The following is a 19165-nucleotide window of genomic DNA, read 5'->3' on the forward strand; positions in this document are numbered from 1 at the left end:
CTTCCTTCAAAGATTTTAAGTTCTTGTCATACAGGTCTTCCACTTGTTTGGTTAGAGTTACTCCAAGATATTTTAGGCTATTTGTGGCTATTGCAAAGGGTGATGTTTCTCTTATTTCTTTCTCAGCTCATTTATCATCTGTGTAAAGAAGGGTTACTGATTTTATTTTTAGTTAATCTTGTATCCTGCTACATTACTAAGAGTGCTTATGAGTTGTAGAAGTTTCTTGGTAGAATTTTTGGGATCGCTTATGTAAACTATCATATCATCAGCAAACAGTGAGAGTTTGACTTCTTTTCTGATTTGTATCCCTTTGATCTCCTTTTTTGTTGTATTGCTCTAGCTAGGACCTCAAGAACTATATTGAATAGATATAGAGAAAGTGGACAACCTTGTCTCGTTCATGATTTCAGTGGGATTGCTGTGAGTTTCTCTCCATTTAGTTTGATGTTGGCTGTTGTCTTGCTGTATATTGCCTTTATTATGTTTAGCTGTGTTCCTTGTATCCCTGCTCTCTCCAAGACCTATATCATGAAGGGATGTTGTATTTTGTCAAAAGATTTTCAGCATCTAATGAGATGATCATGTGGTTTTTACTTTTCAGTTTATTTATATGGTGGATTACGCTGACAGATTTTCATATGTTGAACTATCCCTGCATCTCTGGGATGAAGCCTATTTGATCATGGTGGATGATGGTTCTGATGTGTTCTTGGATTCGATTTGCCAGTGTTTTATTTAGTATTTTTGCATCAATGTTCATGAGTGAGATTGGTCTGTAATTCTTTCGTAGTATTGTCTTTCTGTGGTTTGGGTATCAGGGTAATTGTAGCCTCATAAAAAGAGTTTGGCAATGTTCCCTCTGTTTCTATTGTGTGGAATAATTTGAGGAGTATTGGTATTAGTTCCTCTTTGAAAGTTTTGTAGAATTCTGAGCTGAAACCACCTGGCCCTGGGCTTTTTTTGGTTGGGAGACTTTTGATGACTGTTTCTATTTCTTCAGCAGTTATACGTCTGTTTAATTTGCTTATCTGGTCTTGATTTAATTTTGGTAAGTGATATTTATCCAGAAAGTTGTCCATTTCCTTTAAGTTTTCCAATTTTGTGGACTATAGGTTTTCAGAATATGACCTGATGATCCTCTGTATTCCTCTGTGTCTGTTGTTATGTCCCCCTTTTCATTTCTGATTTTGTTAATTTAGATATTGTCTCTCTGCCTTTTGGTTAATTTGGATAAAGGTTTGTCTATTTTGTTGATTTTCTTGAAGAACCAACTTTTTGTCTCATTGATTCTTTGTATTGTTTTCCTTGTTTCTGTTTTGTTGATTTCAGCTCTCAATTTGATTATTTCCCGCCCTCTAGTTTCCTAGGTAAGTTTGCTTCTTTTTGTTCTAAAGTTTTCAAATGTTCTCTTAATTCACTGGTGTGGGATTTTTCCAGCTTCTTCATGTAGGCGTTTAGTGCTATGAACTTTCCTCTTAATACTGCTTTCATTGTGTCCCATAAATTTGGGTATGTTGTGTGGTCATTTTCATTGAATTTTAGGAAGTCTTTAATTTCCCTCTTTATTTCTTCCTTGACCCATTGATGACTCATGTGAGCATTGTTTAATTTCCATGTGTTTGTGGGTTTTCTGGAATTGGTATTGCTGCTAACTTCTAGTTTTAAGGCATGGTGATCTGATAAGGTACATTGGGTTATTCCAATTTTTTTGTATTTGTTGAGATTTGTTTTGTTACCGAGTATGTGGTCAATTTTTGAGACGGTTTCATGAAGTGCTGAGAAGAAGGTATATTCTTTTCTGTTTGGATGGAATATTCTATAGATGTCTGTTAAGTCCATTTGAGTCATAACATCTGTTAGTTCACATATTTCTATAAAAATTTTTTGTCTGATTAAACTGTCCAGTGATGAGAAGGGAGTGTTGAAGTCTCCCACTATTAGTGTGTGAGGTTTAATGTAAGATTTAAGCTTTAGAAGTGTTTCTTTGACATATGAGGGTGTCCTTGTATTTGGGGCATAGATGTTCAGTATTGAGATTTCCTCTTGATGGATTTTTCCTGTGACTAATATGAAATGTCCTTCTTTGTCTCTTTTGACTGATTTTAGCTTGAAGTCTATTTTGTTAGATATTAGAAAGCTACACCTGCTTGTTTCTTAGGTCTATTTGATTGGTATATTTTTTCCCCCAACCTTCTACTCTGAGGCCATGTCTTTTTTTTCTTCTTTTTCTTTTTTCTTTTTTTCATGTCTGTCTTTGAGGTTGAGATGCGTTCATTCAAGAAATCTTAAAGGTGCCAGCTGTGGTGGCACACACCGGTAGGATTTGCCGAAGGAAGCAGAAGCAGGAGGATCACGAATTCGAGGCCAGCCTGAGCTACATATTTTAAAAAAAATTCTTAAAGGTGCTGGGCGGTGGTGGGGCACACCTTTAATCCCAGCACTCGGGAGGCAGAGGCAGGCAGATCCCTGTGCATTTGAGGCCAACCTGGTCTACAAGAGCTAGTTCCAGGACAGGCTCCAAAGCTACAGAGAAACCCTGTCTTGAAAAAAGAAAAAAAAATCTTAAAGGCACATGTAGGGAGTATGTTCACTACAGAAAACCTTTTCTAGGGGGACATAAGAGAGGGCAGTTTGGTTAGGTCTCTTGGTTTTCACCCAATTTCATTGCTTGGCATAACCAGGACTACATAATAGATTTTTACGTCTGTACTTCTGTCCAAAGCAGGACCACACCTCTCTGCCATCTGATGGCTGGGGTCTTAGCAAGCCTCTACTACTTTTCTGTAAGCATCTCATTGAGATCAGCTCTCCATGATACCTATTTGGCTTCTGCTAGTTTTGTCTCTGTTCTTTTGGGGTTTTTTGAGACAGAGTCTGAGTAACCCTGACTGGCCTGGATCTCAGTATGTAAACCAGACTGACCTTGAACTCAAAAAGATCCATCTGCCTCTGCCTCTGTCTCAGAAGTGCTCGGATTAAAGGATTCAATACCACCACTGGTTTAATCTCTGCTCTTTATCCTGATTTTAGTGCTGAGTTTGCCTCTTGCAGCTCCTGGGACTAGCTGCCCGGGACAGCAGCAGGTGACCTGGAAGCTGACCCCACAGCAGCAAGGATCCTATCAGAAAGTCAGTACATGACTTAAGAGTCTGACTTTATAGACGTGGTCCTCCTGAGTGTAGCACATTAGTCCACATTCAATGTGTTTCATCATTATGAAGATGGGCTAGATTCAACGAACCAGAAAACCTGTACGATTAATAAGACCCCCCCCCCATGTGATCAGGACACTACTAGCAACAGACCAACTCCCTGCGCCAACCACTGTGTGTACATGAGGTCTTTTGCCACGTGGACTTTAAGGTCAGTTATAAGTACAGGACTAAAAAGCTGGGATTATAGTTGTGGCTCACCATATCCTCTTATATGTGCTTTTGGGGTCACACTACCCACTCCATGGGCTTTTCAAAATGACACTGAAAAATCAAAAACTGAACTCTCACCGTTCTGCATGAGGCCAGCCCAGAAAGGCACTTCAGAGTTTAGACTCCAGGAAGGCATCAATATGAAACATGTCATTGATGGTATTGCATCTGTGTGCTCAAACAAACGTTCAGCTGTGCCACAGGGCTTCTGAAGCTTGAGGGTGTTTTCAGTCACATGGAGATGGCTGGAGCAGATTCCACCTCTGGGCCTAACATCCCTGAAACTGAGACCAGTGGGTGTGGATGTGTGGTACAGAGGTGGGGGTGAGAGAGCTGAGAGCTGAGGTTACAATGTGACAGGTGTGCCATCAAGACTGAGACTTGTGTTCCTTAGAGTTTGTTTCAAATGTAGTCTCGCTTCCCGCTTCACACAAATGCAAAACTCCAGGGTCAGGGCCAATTAGCAACCAGTTGGTAAGCAGCTGGAGAGGTGAGCCTGCCACACACGAAAGAGAAGAACTGCCCAGAGCAGTGTCTTGTCTTCCCCCTCTCAGCTCAGCAGGGGCTGAGAACAGCTCAACAGCAGCCCACCCAGGACTTCCCAACGCTGCCAGGGAGACTTAGTGCCCCCTGTGCAAAGTCTTCAGTTCTCACTCTCTCCCTTTGGGATGAATAGCAGCAGGTCCACTTTCCTCTGCTGAGACCAAAGAGACACCGGGGACAGGTATGACTCCTGGTGTTCAAGGCAAATGTGTACCTGGAAGAAACCTATCGTCTCGCCTCTGCTTAGGAAAAGCGTCAAGACAGAAACCATCCATTTCCTTCACTGGGCTGAAATTCCGTGCTGTGAGCTGAGTGGTTAAGATAAGGGGAAGGATAGCCTCACCTTGACAATGGCATCTGCTCCCACTACAGGAACGCTCATTTTCCTTCCTTCTACCCAATTTGCCAGATGACCATTTCCCAGGAGGGCTGTTGAGTCTCAGTCTTGCAGCAGCCCAAACCTCTCCCAAGCTCCATTACTGGCCTTCCTCATCCCAATGTCTCCAGCCCATGCCACACATCCTTCATTCTTAGGACATCAGCTGTCATCTAAACTCAGATCGCTCACTGTCCAGCCCCTAATTTATTGCTTTACATCTGGAAATGATACTTGAAGCTTTATAAAGAATCTCAAAGTCTTTCTTTAAATAAATGAAGGGAGAATAGCTACAGCTCAAGCTGAAAAGCGCCTGCCAAGTGTCAGAATACTTGGTAGCCAGGAGGAAGAGGTCAAGACAGCACACAGTGTGATGTGCTGATTTAGAGGGAGTGGAAAAGTAAAACTTGAACACGCTGGGCTCCTCTGTTACTTCCTCTCTCCAGTAAAGAAGGTTCTTTGGATGTGGTGTGAGTGTAGATTCTGCACTCCACACGCTGGAAGCGTACAGTCTAGTGTGGTGGCACTGACCGGTAGGGGAACCTGGAAGAGGCAGGTCTAGTGTGTGGTGATCCAGCATTCTTGTGAGAGGGTTTTAAGCAGATGTGGTACCTCCCGCAATCTCTTTTATTTTCTGTCCTGTAGTGGCATTATACAAATAAAGCTTGCCTGAAGATCAGACAGAGTAAAATAGCCCCACTGGTCAGTCTTACTATCAGCCAGTGGTAACACACACCTTTAATCCCAGTAGCCAAACTAGTTGATATAGAAACCAGGCAGGCGGTACATGCCTTTAATCCTAGAACTAGAGAGGATTATAAAACAGGAGGAGACAGTTCTCAGACACAGTCTGATTCTGAGATTCCTGAAGGTGGGATCACCATTTTGGACTGAGGTAGAGGTAAGACCCAGTGACTGGTTGTTTTGCTTTCTGTATCTTCAGGTTGAACCATTTCTCTGAGTTTTTATTAATTGTGCTTCATTTGTAAACTGAGACAGTGCTTATGTTTTCTGGCTGCCCAGACCTGAATAACCACACAGAAACTATATTAATCACAACACTGTTTGGCCTATTAGCTCAGGCTCCTAATTAACTAACTCTTACATCTTAAGTTAACCCATTTCTATTAATCTACATACTGCCACAAGTCTGTGGCTTATAGGTAAGGTTCTGGCGTCTTTCTTCTTCAGCAGCTACATGGTGTCTACTTGACTCCATCTTCTAGTCATTCAGTTTAGTTTTTCCATCTCTCTATATTCTGCCCTGCCACAGGCCAAAGCAGCTTCTTTATTAACCAATGGTCATAAAACATTCACAGTATACAAAGAGGAATTCCACATCACTGTCCCATCATGTGATCTCCCTAATCCAGACACATTTCTCATTATTGTCATCCCACCCACAAGGTCCTCTCCAGAACCAAGCAGATTTCAGGGCCAGGCTCTTAAACCCCAGAACTCTTAGCTACACAAACCTTTTTCTTTACCGAGTAACCATGCTCTAGCATTTGTCACAACACAAAACAGACACAGAGAGCTAAAGACTCCACATAATGCAAAATCAGACAAATTTGGCCATGAAGAACAAATGTTCTTAATCTGGACCGCACAAAGGTAGATCCAACCATCTCTGACAGCACAGAGAAGGTTCTGGATGGGTGTGTGTGTGTACTACGTAACAAGGAAAAGCGTCCACGGCCTTCATTGGAGACTGGAAGGACTAAGGCCCAGATAGGGAAACTCATTCCATCACGAAGGTAAAGAAAGGGGCCTATTTACATAACACACATTCTAACACACAGGACTAGCAGGGTGTGATCAAGTCAATCAGTGCGTATCTGTTAACCCTGTAAATCTTCACAGTGTGATCTTCGCCACAGCTTGCAAAGTGCAGCCAGTCAGCGTCTGCGTCATGCCGCCTCGCGTTTCTACTGCAGTTCTTCCAGGATAACCTTCTGATACCAAGCGTGTGACCTTCGCTGCAAACAAGACAGAAATCATAAGGTCAAAACAAGCAATGCCTGCAAAATTCCCCACTGGAAACTCACCTGCAGGGTTGTAACCAGGGCACCCTTACAGCCCTTACTTGTTTACAGAAAATGATGTGGGATCTTTTATATGTTTCATTTCTTCCTTAAATCTAACATGTTAACATAACACACATTTAAAAGATATGGAGGGACCTGGAGAAATGGCTCAGTGTGCAAACAGGATCACAGGAATTTAAATCCCTAGGACCCATGTAAAAAAACCAGACTAGCTACATACTCCTGTAACCTCAGGGCTGTGTGGAGAGTACACAGGAAGACTGCTGGCCACCAGCCTAGCTCGAGATTGACAAGAGAGTCTATCACAAGTGAATATGGCAGAGAGAAATATAACAGCAGACCTGAGAACTTCTTCAGGCCTCTGTACACGTACAAGGAGACCAGCATAGACTAAAAAAACACAGACAGTCTCTCTCTCTCTCTCTCTCTCTCTCTCTCTCTCTCTCTCTCTCTCTCTCTCTCTCTCTCTCTCTCTCTCTCATAGTCACAGAAATGTATGACGTTGAGGGCCAGAAAAGTATTCATCTCAACACTTGGGAATCAGAGGCAGGAAGATGGCTGCGAGTTCAAGTCCAGGATGGGATATACATCAAGTTAGGCCAAGCAGACGTATACAGTAAGACTCTCATAAAAGACAAAAAGACAGATGGACAGACAGATAGACAGAACACATGAAGAGCAGGGGGAGGAGGGAAGCAAAGAGGGAAGAAGAAAGAATCTGGGGGGAGGGGCTGGGGTGCAGCTCAGTGGTAGAGTATTTTCCTAATATGTTTAAGGCTCTCGTTGGATCCCTAGCAACACAAAATTCACCAGTTAATTATAAGACATGGCCCTAAGAAGCCAATCTGAAAGTCCTGCTTGTATTTCTGGAAATGCATTACCAGCAGAAAGTTAAATTTAGTAATCAGAGTAGCAGCTATCCAAATAACACAATGTATTGAATCCAGAACTACTTCCAAGTCACAAACCTTATCATTACAATAACAAAGAAAGAAATTGACAAACGAAAACCCTGAGCTCTGCATATCTTCCCACACCGGGGCCACAGTAGCAGTCTGAATACCAATCCAGGGGCAGAAGGAAGTAAAGAAAGGGGAGGGTAAGAGCAAGAATGTCAGGGGAAGACGGACTGTCATGGCTGCCCCTTTTGTAGCAAGCTGAACACTAACAGCAGACATGCATTTTAACAGTTCAATGAGCACTGACAGAGACAAGCTCCTGTAGAGGACATGGCTGAGTGAGACCTGCTCTCTCTAATCTCTCACCCTCACCATGACACTGTCACTTTAAAAAGTATTGAAACTATGTGTAAACAGTACAGACTGGAAAGACTGAAAAGTTCAGAAAATGCGACAGAAAGCTATCAATGACTTACTGAAAGATTAGGCATTGATTAAAAACAACACTGGCAACTAACTTGTACTAAAAGGCAGATTAAAATAACCTCTGCTAGGATTGGGGATATAGTTTAGCTGGCCAGAAAGCTTGCCTCACATGTATGAAGCCCTGGACTCCATCCCAGCACATTAAAAAATGGGTGTGACGGCGCAGGCATTGATCCCAGAATGTAGGAGATGGAAGAGGACCAGGCCCAAAAGATCACGTCTTAGACAGCAAAGAAGAGGAGAGAGGAGAGGTAAAGTGAGGCAGCCATGGATAAAGTCTGTAAAAGCACTATGACAAAACCCAGCAACCTACTGAGCAAACTAAACACTGAGTCCAACATAGCAGCAAACATCATGTTAGGAAGTACTATTTGGCTCTAAGTAAAGACAGAGTTCTGTCGCTCTCCATGAAAATGACCACAAAACATGCCACCAAAGACCACCCCGTTTCTATTTAATCAGATAGAAGCAGAGTAGGAAGAAAATACCTCGGATTTGTCTCTATAAACCGGGTCCAGTCATTGACTTCTTGGGTGGTCTTTTTCCAGGAGAATAAACAAATCTTCCCGCTCTCTAATCCGATTGCAACCACGTATCTGAAAGGAGGGAGAAGACAGGCTGGTTCAGCATGAATTTCTCTCATCTCTACCTGCCTGAGTCCTTCTTCGGTGTCATCCACCTACACTGCTTCTGCTGTATCCCCAGCCTCCCCTCTGCAGAGGATGCATGAAGGTCCTGTCCTTAGCTTCCAAAGTCCCCACGCTAGAGTTTTCCCAGTGGCTGCACCGACGCCTGCTCTCCTAGGCTGCTTGTGAGAAGGAAAGGCGGTCACATCTGAAACAAGAACCTTCATTCTTGTTCCCATCTGACCACTAATCACAAAATTCTAAGATTCAGAAAAAATCTTTTTAGTTTTTGAAGACAGGGTTTCTCTGTGTAGTCCTGGCTAGCCTGGAACTTGCTTTGTAGACCAGGCTGACCTCAAACTCACAGAGATCCGCTTGCCTCTGCCTCCCAAGTGCTGGGATTAAAGATGTGCACCACCTCCCGGCTGATTTAAAAATTCTTATCAGAAGCATAAGCACTTTGAAGGCAGCAGCAACGCTGCAGGGAGGTCCACAAACCAAAACAAAAACTGAGATACTACTGAACAACCAAACCTGAAGAAACTGACCTGTGGGGTAGGCTCAGCACAGGGCAGACACTGACAGCGGTCACAGAACTGCCCATATCCAGGACAGAAGAGCAGGGACCAATGCTGTGGTCCGTGCGGTCACTGTTGGAATTACACTCGCCCCAGACGACCACCTAGAACAGATTACATTGTGAAGCTTTCTCTAGTGGTGCATTTAAACCCCAAAAGATGATGAAAACTATCTGCTCTAGTTTTTTATGTATCACAGAGAAGTCACGGTGTGGCAGACACAGGTTCAGACCTCAGCTACAGAAGTGTACCCTGAGAGCAGAGTGTTATCTGGTATGTTCTATAATACACAACATGGTTCCAATGCAGTGAAATCCTGGCCACCACCCTCGGAACAACACGTTTATTGGAGAAGAAACCAGTCTCCTATACTATCTAAAGCTCAGGCAGTCAATTTGGCTATTAGGAGGACTGGACTTTGACAATACTCTGCATAAAAAATGAGACTTCCCCAAGGGCCCAGGGCTCAAGGGTGTCTGGCCACGAAGAAATGGAAAAAGAAGCAAAAGGACAAGCTGCAAATGCAGGACTAAAGCATGATTCTGAGCACAGGCCTTGAGACGCACACATTTCTGAAACTGCGGCAAGTATAACTGGTCTGTTTTAGTCACTCAATCCCTGAGAGCTAGGCAGACAGCACCTGCTTCCCTGCACCCAGCAAGGGATGCATTCTCAACATGGGGAAGGAAACAGTCAGTCCGGGAGAACGACTGCTGCAAGCCCACACTGACTTTTAACCTGGGTGTCGCCAGGCCTTTCAGTTATCACTAGAAAGAGAAGGGTGACGAAAAAAACACTACACCATTCTACCTGCCCTGGACTACGAAACTCAGAAAAGACAGTCTTTTATTTTATTTTGAAAGATCTATTTATCAGGTACACAGTGCTCTGTCTGCATGTGTGCCTGCAGGCCAGAAGAGGGTGCCAGATCTCATCACAGATGGCTGTGAGCCACCATGTGGTTGCCAGGAATTGAACTCAGGATCTCTGGAAGAATAGCCAGTGCTCTTAACTGCTGAGCCATCTCTCCAGCCCCTAAGACAATATTTTAAAGCACAAAACTAGAGGGACAAGCAGGAGCTAAGGGCAATTGTCAAACAAGGAAAAGGGTGGATCCAAACATAGAGGGCTACCTAACTTATCCTGAGTTTTCTGAGCTTTGGCCAAATTCTGCCCCTCTTCCGTCACTGCATTAAAAGGTCATAACCTTTACTACTGGAAAATGGGAGCTGGGGAGACAGCTCAGTCTCTGAAGGCTTGCCACACAGATATGAGAACCCATGTTTGATTCCCAGTGCCTGTATTAAAAATAAAATCCAAACAAAAAGGTGCTGTATCTGAACCCAGCACTGATGAGGTAGAGAACACTGATCAGAACGTGAGAAACGGTGTCCTCAGCAAATGTCCCCCACCCCATTCTCCCGGTTCCCACTCCTAACCAGGAGCTGACCCATCCCTTCTTTTGTATGGGGCTATCTGATGAAACAAACTGACCGAAAGGTCTTTTCTTCATGTTTCAGAGAAATATACTTGTAGAGTTTAGCAAGGGAAACCCTTTCAATGTACATATATAATGGGGAAGCCATGAACTAATCTGTAAACATCATATCAGAAAGGCAGAATAATGTGCTTTTAAGCATAACTGTGTATCACAGAGATCCACCTGCCTCTTCCTCCCAAGTGCTAGAATTAAAGGCATACAGCACCAGTGCCTAGCTTGAGGGTGAGGGTGGGGATGAAAGGGGAGAAGGGAGAAAGGGGAGTGGGAAAAAACATACAACTCACACACACACACACACACACAAATCAGTCAATGCCCAAAAAAACCCTGCAAAAACATTTAAAAAGTATTATTTTATCTTTTATTGAAAAAAAAAATACCTTTTTATCTCGACTTCCAGTGAAGAAATACTTGCTATCAGGACTCCAATCACAAGACCAGATGATTCTACTATGCACAGAAGTGATTTTGTTGGTGAATGCAAAGAGACTGAAAAATGGGTCTGAAAAAAAGAAAAAACCCACATACATTACACCCAATCAGGACAAGCAGCTCCTCTTCTAACCTGCGGCAAGGTCTGTCTGGGTGCCAACATCAACTCCACCAATATCAACTCCGGGGCCACTTCACCCACACTGCGCTCACCCACAATGCACTTCACCCAAGCTGCACTTACTCTGCAGCAGAGGCCAGGAACCCACCCCTAACGAAAGGCTATGTGCACGAGGCTCATGTCTCCTCCCTCTCTGGTGATTGACAACAAAAATCTTTCAGGCATTCAACTGAAGGCTAATTTATGATGCTAAAAAGAAATCTGGGGTGATTTAACTGTACACATGAAGTAGCCAGATTTTCATATTAAGGGGAAAATACTGTAAAGAGAGGAGGGAAAACATATTTTTTTCATTACTATTTAAGCAAAAGGCCTAATGGCAACCTTGATTGGTGTAGGAGGTCCTTCTTTCTATGTGTTGCTTGTACTGGTTAATGAATAAAGAAACTGTCTTGGCTTGATAGACCAGAACTTAGGTAGGTGGAAAAGACAGAACTGAATTCTTGGAGGAAGAAAGCAGAGTGAGGGAGAAGCCATGGATCCTCCGCCTGAGAAGGTCACTGGTTAGAATCTTTCCCGGTAAACCACTGCCATGTGACGATATACAGATTAATAAAAATGGGTTAAATCAAGATGTGAGAACTAGCCAATAAGAGGCTAGAGCTAATGGGCCAAGCAGTAATTTAATTAATACAGTTTCTGTGTGGTTATTTCAAGCTGGGCGGCCGGGACGAACATGTGGCCCTTCAATACAACACTTTATATGGAATATGTAACTGCTTATGAAGAGAATAAATATATCAATCCAAGACGATATAACAAATTAACACCTGCATCACCTACAGCACTTCAACTTTTTTTGTGCTTCTTTTTTTTTTTTTTGGTTCCTGTCCTGGAACTAGCTCTTGTAGACCAGGATGGCCTCGAACTCACAGAGATCAGCCTGCCTCTGCCTCCCGAGTGCTGGGATTAAAGGCGTGGGCCACCACCGCTCGGCTTTTTGTACTTCTTTTTAACATTTGTTATTTATTTAGTGGGTGTGTATAGTCATGTGTGTACAAGCATACACGAGTGCATGTCAGAACAGCTTGTAGTGCTCGGCTCTCTCTTCCACATGTTCATTCCAGTGATTGAACTTGGTCCTCAGGCTTGCTGCCAAGTGCCTTTACCTGCTGAGCCATCTCAGTGGTCCAGCAGTTCAACTGTTAAAATGAAGTGCTTGCTGCAAGTTAGGAAATCACTAGTGATGTCAAAGAAAAACAAATGCGCTGGACTTACAGTGGCTTTGCACCCTGACAATCAATCATGAATGAAAATACTGTTAAGTCAAAAATTCATCTAATACATTAGTCCACTGCACATCACAGCTCACACAAGGCGGCTGTGGAGTAGTGGCTTTCATCATGACAGCTGTGGGTCCACACTACATCACATGCTCAGAAGATCTAGATTCAAAATCTGCAGTACAGTCTGTATCTTGGGCCTATCACTTTCACATTATCATGAGGAGTGGTCTGTCTGCCCCCCACCTCACACACACACAAATAAATTATAAAGGAATAAATCTTAAAAGGGAAAAAAAAGGTTTAAATAGAATCTGACAAGGAAAGCCGAGTGCTCCCCAGTCGTCCACGAGCATTGAGCCCTCCCAGTTAAGAGACGGTCTCCGCCCTGTTACCTTTCTGTTGATCTCACAGCTGCTAAATGTGGACAAAATGGACGTGACAGCCTTATTGATAACCCTTGCAACACAGGCTGCTTTACCGAACTCAGGTGAAGCCACATCCTGCCTCTTCCACAATGACCAGGTTCGATCCCTGGAAACAGCCAGTAAGAACTTGTCATCAGGTGAGAAGGCCATCTGCGTGACAGTCAGCGTGTGGTAAGCAAGACTCTGCACTTGTTTCCAAGACGCTGTGCTCCAAAGAATGATAACTGCATGTTCCTTCTGAGCTGCCTGCGGACAGAGATTAGACAGTAACAACATGGAAGCCGAAACAAACCAAAACAACACATCAAAAATAGTATGGTGTTTCTGTGGCTCTATTTTAATGTATTATCTATGTATCTCCACAAAAGCCTCCAAGGACCCTGCGTAATGAGAATGTTAGAACTTTTAATAACAACAAGACACGTGTGTACTATGTGTGTGGTTAACAATTTAGAAGTCTCTCCGCAGTCTGGTGAACAAGGAGTCAGTTTACTGGAAAGAGGGTCACTCCACAATAAAAAGTAAGACTAACGAAGAGGAAGTCACTGTTAACTATTTACAAACAAATCAATCAATGGAGCTTCAATACACAAAGTATGAACTGAAAGAAAAAGGCAAATACCCTAAGTATAGTCAGAGACCTCCAATCCTACTTAAGAAAGCTGAGAGCATGAAGGTCACAATTAGCCAGTGACTAAGAGTCACGGGGTGCTATCAACAGACCACTCTTTTCAACTGAAATGAGAGTTTACCCAGATCAGACTTCAAAGGATTCAAGTCATAGTGTGAAATTACAGAGAAACAAGATTCAAGTCATAGTGTGAAATTACAGAGAAACGAAAGTAACAATCAGCAACAGAAAAAATACCTAGAAAATACTTTGTTTATGGAAACTTTAGAATACATTTAAAAATAGCCAAGAGGTCAAAGGTTGCAAAGTTTCTTGGTTTGGGTTTTTTTTTTTTGAGACAGTGTCACTCTGTATAGACCTGGCTGTCCTGGAATTCGCTGGTGATTCTGTGCTACTGAAAAGATCCTAAGGGATAACTGTGAAAATTAAACAGCCTTGCTTAGCACCCATTAAAGAAGTCACACATAGTGTGCTGGTTTGAATGAGAATGACCCCCATAGGCTCACAAATTTGAATGGGTCACCAGAAAATGGCACTATCTGAAAGAAATTAGGAGGCGAGGCCTTGTGAGGGGAACAGTAGTACTGGGCTGAGCTTTGAGGTTTCAGGGACCCATGCCAGTCCTAGTGTCTTTTTTTCTTTTTCTTTCTTTCTTTCTTTCTTTCTTTCTTTCTTTCTTTCTTTCTTTCTTTCTTTCCTTCCTTCCTTCTTTCTTTCTTTCTTTCTTTCTTTTTTTTTTTTTTTTTGATTTTTCGAGACAGGGTTTCTCCGTAGCTTTTTGGTTCCTGTCCTGGAACTAGATCTTGTAGACCAGGATGGCCTCGAACTCACAGAGATCAGCCTGCCTCTGCCTTCCAAGTGCTGGGATTAAAGGCGTGCGCCACCACCGCCCGGCTTGTGTCTTTTTTTCCTACTACTTATGGATCCTGATGCAGAACTCCAAGCTTCTCCACCAGCAGCAAGTCTGTCTACATGCCGCCAAGCTCCTTGCTAGGATGAAAATGGCCTGACTGACCAAACTGTAAGCTAGCTTCTATCTTACTGCCCCCATCCTACAGAACATGAAACCCCACCAATCTCCACCCTGGAAAGCTCTACCCTGAAAAGTTCCACCCCTTCCCAAGAAACTCTGTATAAGTTCTGTATCCTGTTCAGTTTGCTGCTGTTTCTCACCCAAATTGAGGCAGCCACCCTCCTGTTTTTTCCCAATAAATCTCTGTGTGACATTTGTTGTGTCGTATGACGGTGTGGTATTCCTTTGCTCCCGGCTGTCAGGATGCCTTTCCATTCAAGCTGTAATGATCACAAAGATCATCTGCACTGAACTTGGGAAAGCCTCAGTTCTTTGGAACCTGAACTGGCCCTGCACAGGGCCTCAATCACATGTTCTTTATTCTACTACAGCTTGGTGTAGACGTGATGCCCTGGCCAATATGAGCCCTGACCACTGTTCTGGAGGTTCTCCAAGGCACCCTTCATACACTGCAGGAGCCCAGGCTGAGGACAGCATGAGCTCTGAAACATGCAAACACATACTAGCAAACTGTCTCCAAAGTTCCTTATGACAACACAAGGAGCGTGCTGTTGCAGTCACTGCACACTCCTGTGAGGAAAAGACCTGGCCTGCTTAACTGGCTGCAGGGGACATTTCTTCAGGGGTTAATCACTGGTCAGGTCATATGCATTTTTTTAGTGTGAGCATAGGGATCAGCACCCCAAGACCCAAACTGTTCAAGGATCAACTCTAAGAATAAATGAGTAGCTAAAATAGATTTAAAATCTATTTAATCACATGTTTTTAAAGAGAGATGAGGAAAAGAGAACATAAGAAAAAAGGTTCAGGCAATGGCACCTGGAAGGCTCATTTCATGTGGACTATTGCTTATATCTGCCATATTTACAAAAAGTTCAATGACCCCAAATACCCATGACCAAGTAAAACTAAAACATATACAGACACCATAAATGTCCTACCTTACAAGCAGAGGCAAGCAGAGTCTTAGAATTGTTACAAGTAACACAGACTATCTCAAAGCCGTGTCCATACCTGTAAGTAAAGGAGAAAACACGCCTTCTGAATTAGCAATGCATTTATTCTTACATTGCAAAAAATTTCAAAGTGAAAAGGACCATTCCCTTGACCTAACACACAACTCCTTAAAGAACATCACGTTTTACCTAGGCAACTATTTAGGGGAAAAGTAAGAAACCAAAGAAAAACCTTAGCTTCCAAAGGTAATGTAACTCATCAAAATGATCAGATTAACACACAGGTTTTCATGTCTAATGCCCGCCAGTCCAACAAACAACCATGAAAAGACGCTGATGGGAACCAACAAAGAAAAAACCAACTGGTTGAATAACAAACAAAAGCACATAGTATTACACTTCTCTACCTGGGAAATTAACACCAACCAACTAATAAACATAATAAACGCCAACATAAAGAAGAAAAACAAATCCATGTGAGATTTGATTCTCACCCCTATGAAACTCTATTGGGAAAGAGGTAAATGTCGGTAGGAGGAAGGGGAATAGAAAGTCAAGTCCTAAAGGGACCCTCAAGCTACGACTGACTCTAAAACCACAGCTTCACTTACAGTTTCTGAACTTCAGGCCACAAGGTGTTCTGCAGAAGGTGATCCTCAGTGGGAGGCTCTGCAATACAATTTTAATTTTACAATAAATTTTTAATACAATTGTCTTTTTCCAATTTTAGCCAAATAGAAAATAAAAGCACAAGAAAAAAAAATAGGGGGAGGCTGGGAGGAGGCGGGAATTTTTTTTTTCTTTCAATAAATAAAAAAAGAAAAAAAGAAAAGAAAATAGGTGCATAGTGACAGAGTACAGACTGTGCGTAGCTTGTCTGCTCGTCATGTCTTACCAGAAAGGATAGCAGGCTGAAAAATCACTTCGGGATACCCAAAGGCAGGGCTAGTTAAGAGCTCCTCTTCATCAGAATTCTGAGTGACCAGGTCTCCTAGTTTAGAGAAACACGGACATCATGAACGGAGTTGCCATGACAATGTCTCAAAGCCACATATCAGAGAGGAGCCGCCCTTCCAAATCGTGTATTTCAGAGCTCTGTCCACGAGACTGCAAAGGCTTTTCTACTTCAGTATTTTCCTAACTAGCTCTTAAAGCAGGAATGAATTCCATAAGGATTCTGTCCATTTGCTTTTACCTAGGTATTTACAAGTTTTCTGGCATATATAACTGACCCTTCAAATTGCTTACAATCTTGGAGTGCTCTGTGAAGTCCTGATGAAAGCTGCACCTGTGCCAGTGGGCCACATGTGAACAGAGCAGTTACTACAAAATGTTGGAACAGGCCTAAAGAAGCAATGGGTGCATGGAAATCTGTAACTAAATTTTAAGTAAATTCAATAATTTTCGAGACTAAATCCTTACCCTCAAAGACAGCTTTGTTTGACAGCCCCAAAGCAGGAACAGTGGCTCCTTCTGGAAGTTCATTGTTTTCCTAGAATGAAAAGCACAATATGTACATTACAGACACTAAAAGTTACTGATATCTCAAGTACCACAAAAAAAAAAAGTGATGTTCATAAATGCTGAGAATGTTTCGAGCCTGATTTGTGTGGCTGTCTGCCATCTTTCCAACTCCTGAACTGACAGGTGCCACTTCCAACAACCCCTCTCCAACAGACAGGCTCTACCCACCATCCCACCTTCACCAGGCACTCTTTCCTAGGTAAGCCACCCAGCCACCTGGCTGAAATGCAAGGTCAAACTCCACCCACCAAGAAAGCCTCAAGGGATGTCCCTGAAACAAGGATGTTGCTCAAAAAAGCAGGGTCAGGTCATTTTTATTAGACATATGTACATAACTTAAAGCTACTTTATAACTTCGTGAAGTATGATCTGAAGAAACAATACTCTGCCTAGATCCTGCACTCACATGTGAGCCATACTCTAATCATCAAAAATGGTATTCAACCATATGCTGAGTGCTTACCAATTCAACTTTAACACACAGGCTGGAACTAGACTCATGAGTGATAGGAATTTAAAATAGCAAATGTCTGAGAATGGCTACTTGGGTGTGAGGTGCTGCAAGATACTCTACACTGTAGAGAAGGGCAGTGAGAAGTAAACCTGATGCTTACCCAACAACAGTCAGTATCAAATACCAAGTAGTCAAAATCAGTGAGAACCACTGGAAGCCACAGGGCACCTGTGCTCTAGCACACAGGATCAAATGTGTCTGGAGCTAAACTTTTCCTGGAATCCCAGAAAACCCCACTTCGTTCCTTTCCTAGAGCTGGTCAGATCCTGGACCTGCTCTAGTCTGAGCTCCCTCTGGGTCTTGTTCCAACTGCTCAGCAATAGCAGGAGCGAGCAGAAAAGAAGCAACTGCCTTCAGCGTCTGAGAAAGCTGAGGCATGAGGTGCTGCCAAGTGAAGCTGAACTTCATTTCCTGCCGTTCTGCTCTCTCCTGCCCTTCCCACACTGCTCCTGGCTTCCCCCCTTAATCCCTGAGCTCCCATACAATATTCTTGGTTACAAAATGCTTTTCATCACATTCTTTCAACAGCACAATATGAACTGTACCTGCCACCTAAAGCCCTGTACACTTGCCTTCAACTCTCATTCCCTCTTCACTCGAGCCCCAACAGCTCTGGCCTTCCCTTGCTTGCTGGTTCTCCTTCTCTTCTACCTTTTACCTGTGACCCAACTCTTAGTAATAAAGTATACACAGACACTATGTGCAAGAGAACCATTCTCTATAGCCAACTATCTTCCCACTTCATTTCCAGTACTTTATTATTTATTACTCACTATTTATTTAGATTTTTAAGACAGTTATGCAGCCTTGGCTGATCTAGAATTCACTATAAAGACCAGGCTAGCCTTGAACTCATACACACTGCCAGCCTCTGACTTTCAAGTGCTGAGATTAAAGGCATACATCACCTACTTTATCATCTTATAATCCATGCTATTTGTTTTCTTCAATGCTAGAACCATGGGCCATATACATGCTAAGAAATACAATCTGTATTCTAGAACAAAATTCACATATATTTGCAAGTAGCCCAAATCTTATGCAAAAAGCAGGTATAAATAAACAAAAATAAAAATGTACTTGTAATATAAATGAAGTCCTATCAAAACATTTTCATTAAGGCTAGATGGTGTGGGAAGTCCTTCTGTCTATGTGTTGCTTTTATTGGTTAATGAATAAATCTGTTTTGGCCAGTGGCTTAGCAGAATAGAGCTAGGAAGGAAAACTAAACTGAATGTTGGAGAAAAAAGGCGGAGTCAGTGAGAAGCCATGTAGCCCCTGCCGGAGACAAACACTGGATGGAACTTAACCCCGTAAACCACAGCCACGTGACGATACACAGGTTAATAGAAATGGGTTAAGGGGCTGGAGAGATGGCTCAGTGGTTAAGAGCATTGCCTGCTCTTCCAAAGGTCCTGAGTTCAATTCCCAGCGACCACATGGTGGCTCACAACCATCTGGAATGAGGTCTGGCGCCCTCTTCTGGCCTGCAGGCATACAGACAGAACATTGTATAAATAAATAAATATTAAAAAAAAAAAAAAAAAGAAATGGGTTAATTTGAGTAAGCCAGGAATATGCTTAAGCTATTGTGGGTGCTGAAAACCAAACTCAGGTCCTCTGCAAGAACAGCAAATGCTCTTAGCTGCTGAGCCATCTCTCTAGCCTGTGTTTAATATTTACATCATTACATGCGACAACTCATGTAAGTCTATCAAACCAGACAAATGTGATATGACTTCTTTCCTACCTGTATGC

The 19165-nt window shown here is 42.8% G+C and overlaps 1 protein-coding gene and 1 pseudogene across 1 annotated transcript in view; both read right to left on the reverse strand.

Moving 5' to 3' along the window:
* Positions 1-5392: 5392 nt before the first annotated feature.
* Positions 5393-19165, reverse strand: part of Elp2 (elongator acetyltransferase complex subunit 2) — a 40694-nt gene continuing 26921 nt past the window's right edge. Inside the window, exons 14-22 of the mRNA XM_050134862.1 lie at positions 16792-16861; positions 16265-16360; positions 15981-16038; positions 15355-15427; positions 12803-12995; positions 10866-10987; positions 8955-9088; positions 8269-8376; positions 5393-6326 (exon numbers count right to left, since the gene is read on the reverse strand). Coding sequence (XP_049990819.1) covers positions 6152-6326; positions 8269-8376; positions 8955-9088; positions 10866-10987; positions 12803-12995; positions 15355-15427; positions 15981-16038; positions 16265-16360; positions 16792-16861 — 1029 coding nt within the window. The 3' untranslated portion in view covers positions 5393-6151. The remainder of the gene's footprint in view (positions 6327-8268; positions 8377-8954; positions 9089-10865; positions 10988-12802; positions 12996-15354; positions 15428-15980; positions 16039-16264; positions 16361-16791; positions 16862-19165) is intronic.
* Positions 14922-15021, reverse strand: LOC126497201 (uncharacterized; annotated as a pseudogene).

Source organism: Alexandromys fortis, unplaced genomic scaffold (assembly GCF_014885135.2).
Source record: "Alexandromys fortis isolate MF-2015 unplaced genomic scaffold, M_Fortis_MF-2015_v1.1 scaffold_25, whole genome shotgun sequence".
In the NCBI taxonomy this organism is placed as follows: Eukaryota; Metazoa; Chordata; class Mammalia; order Rodentia; family Cricetidae; genus Alexandromys; species Alexandromys fortis.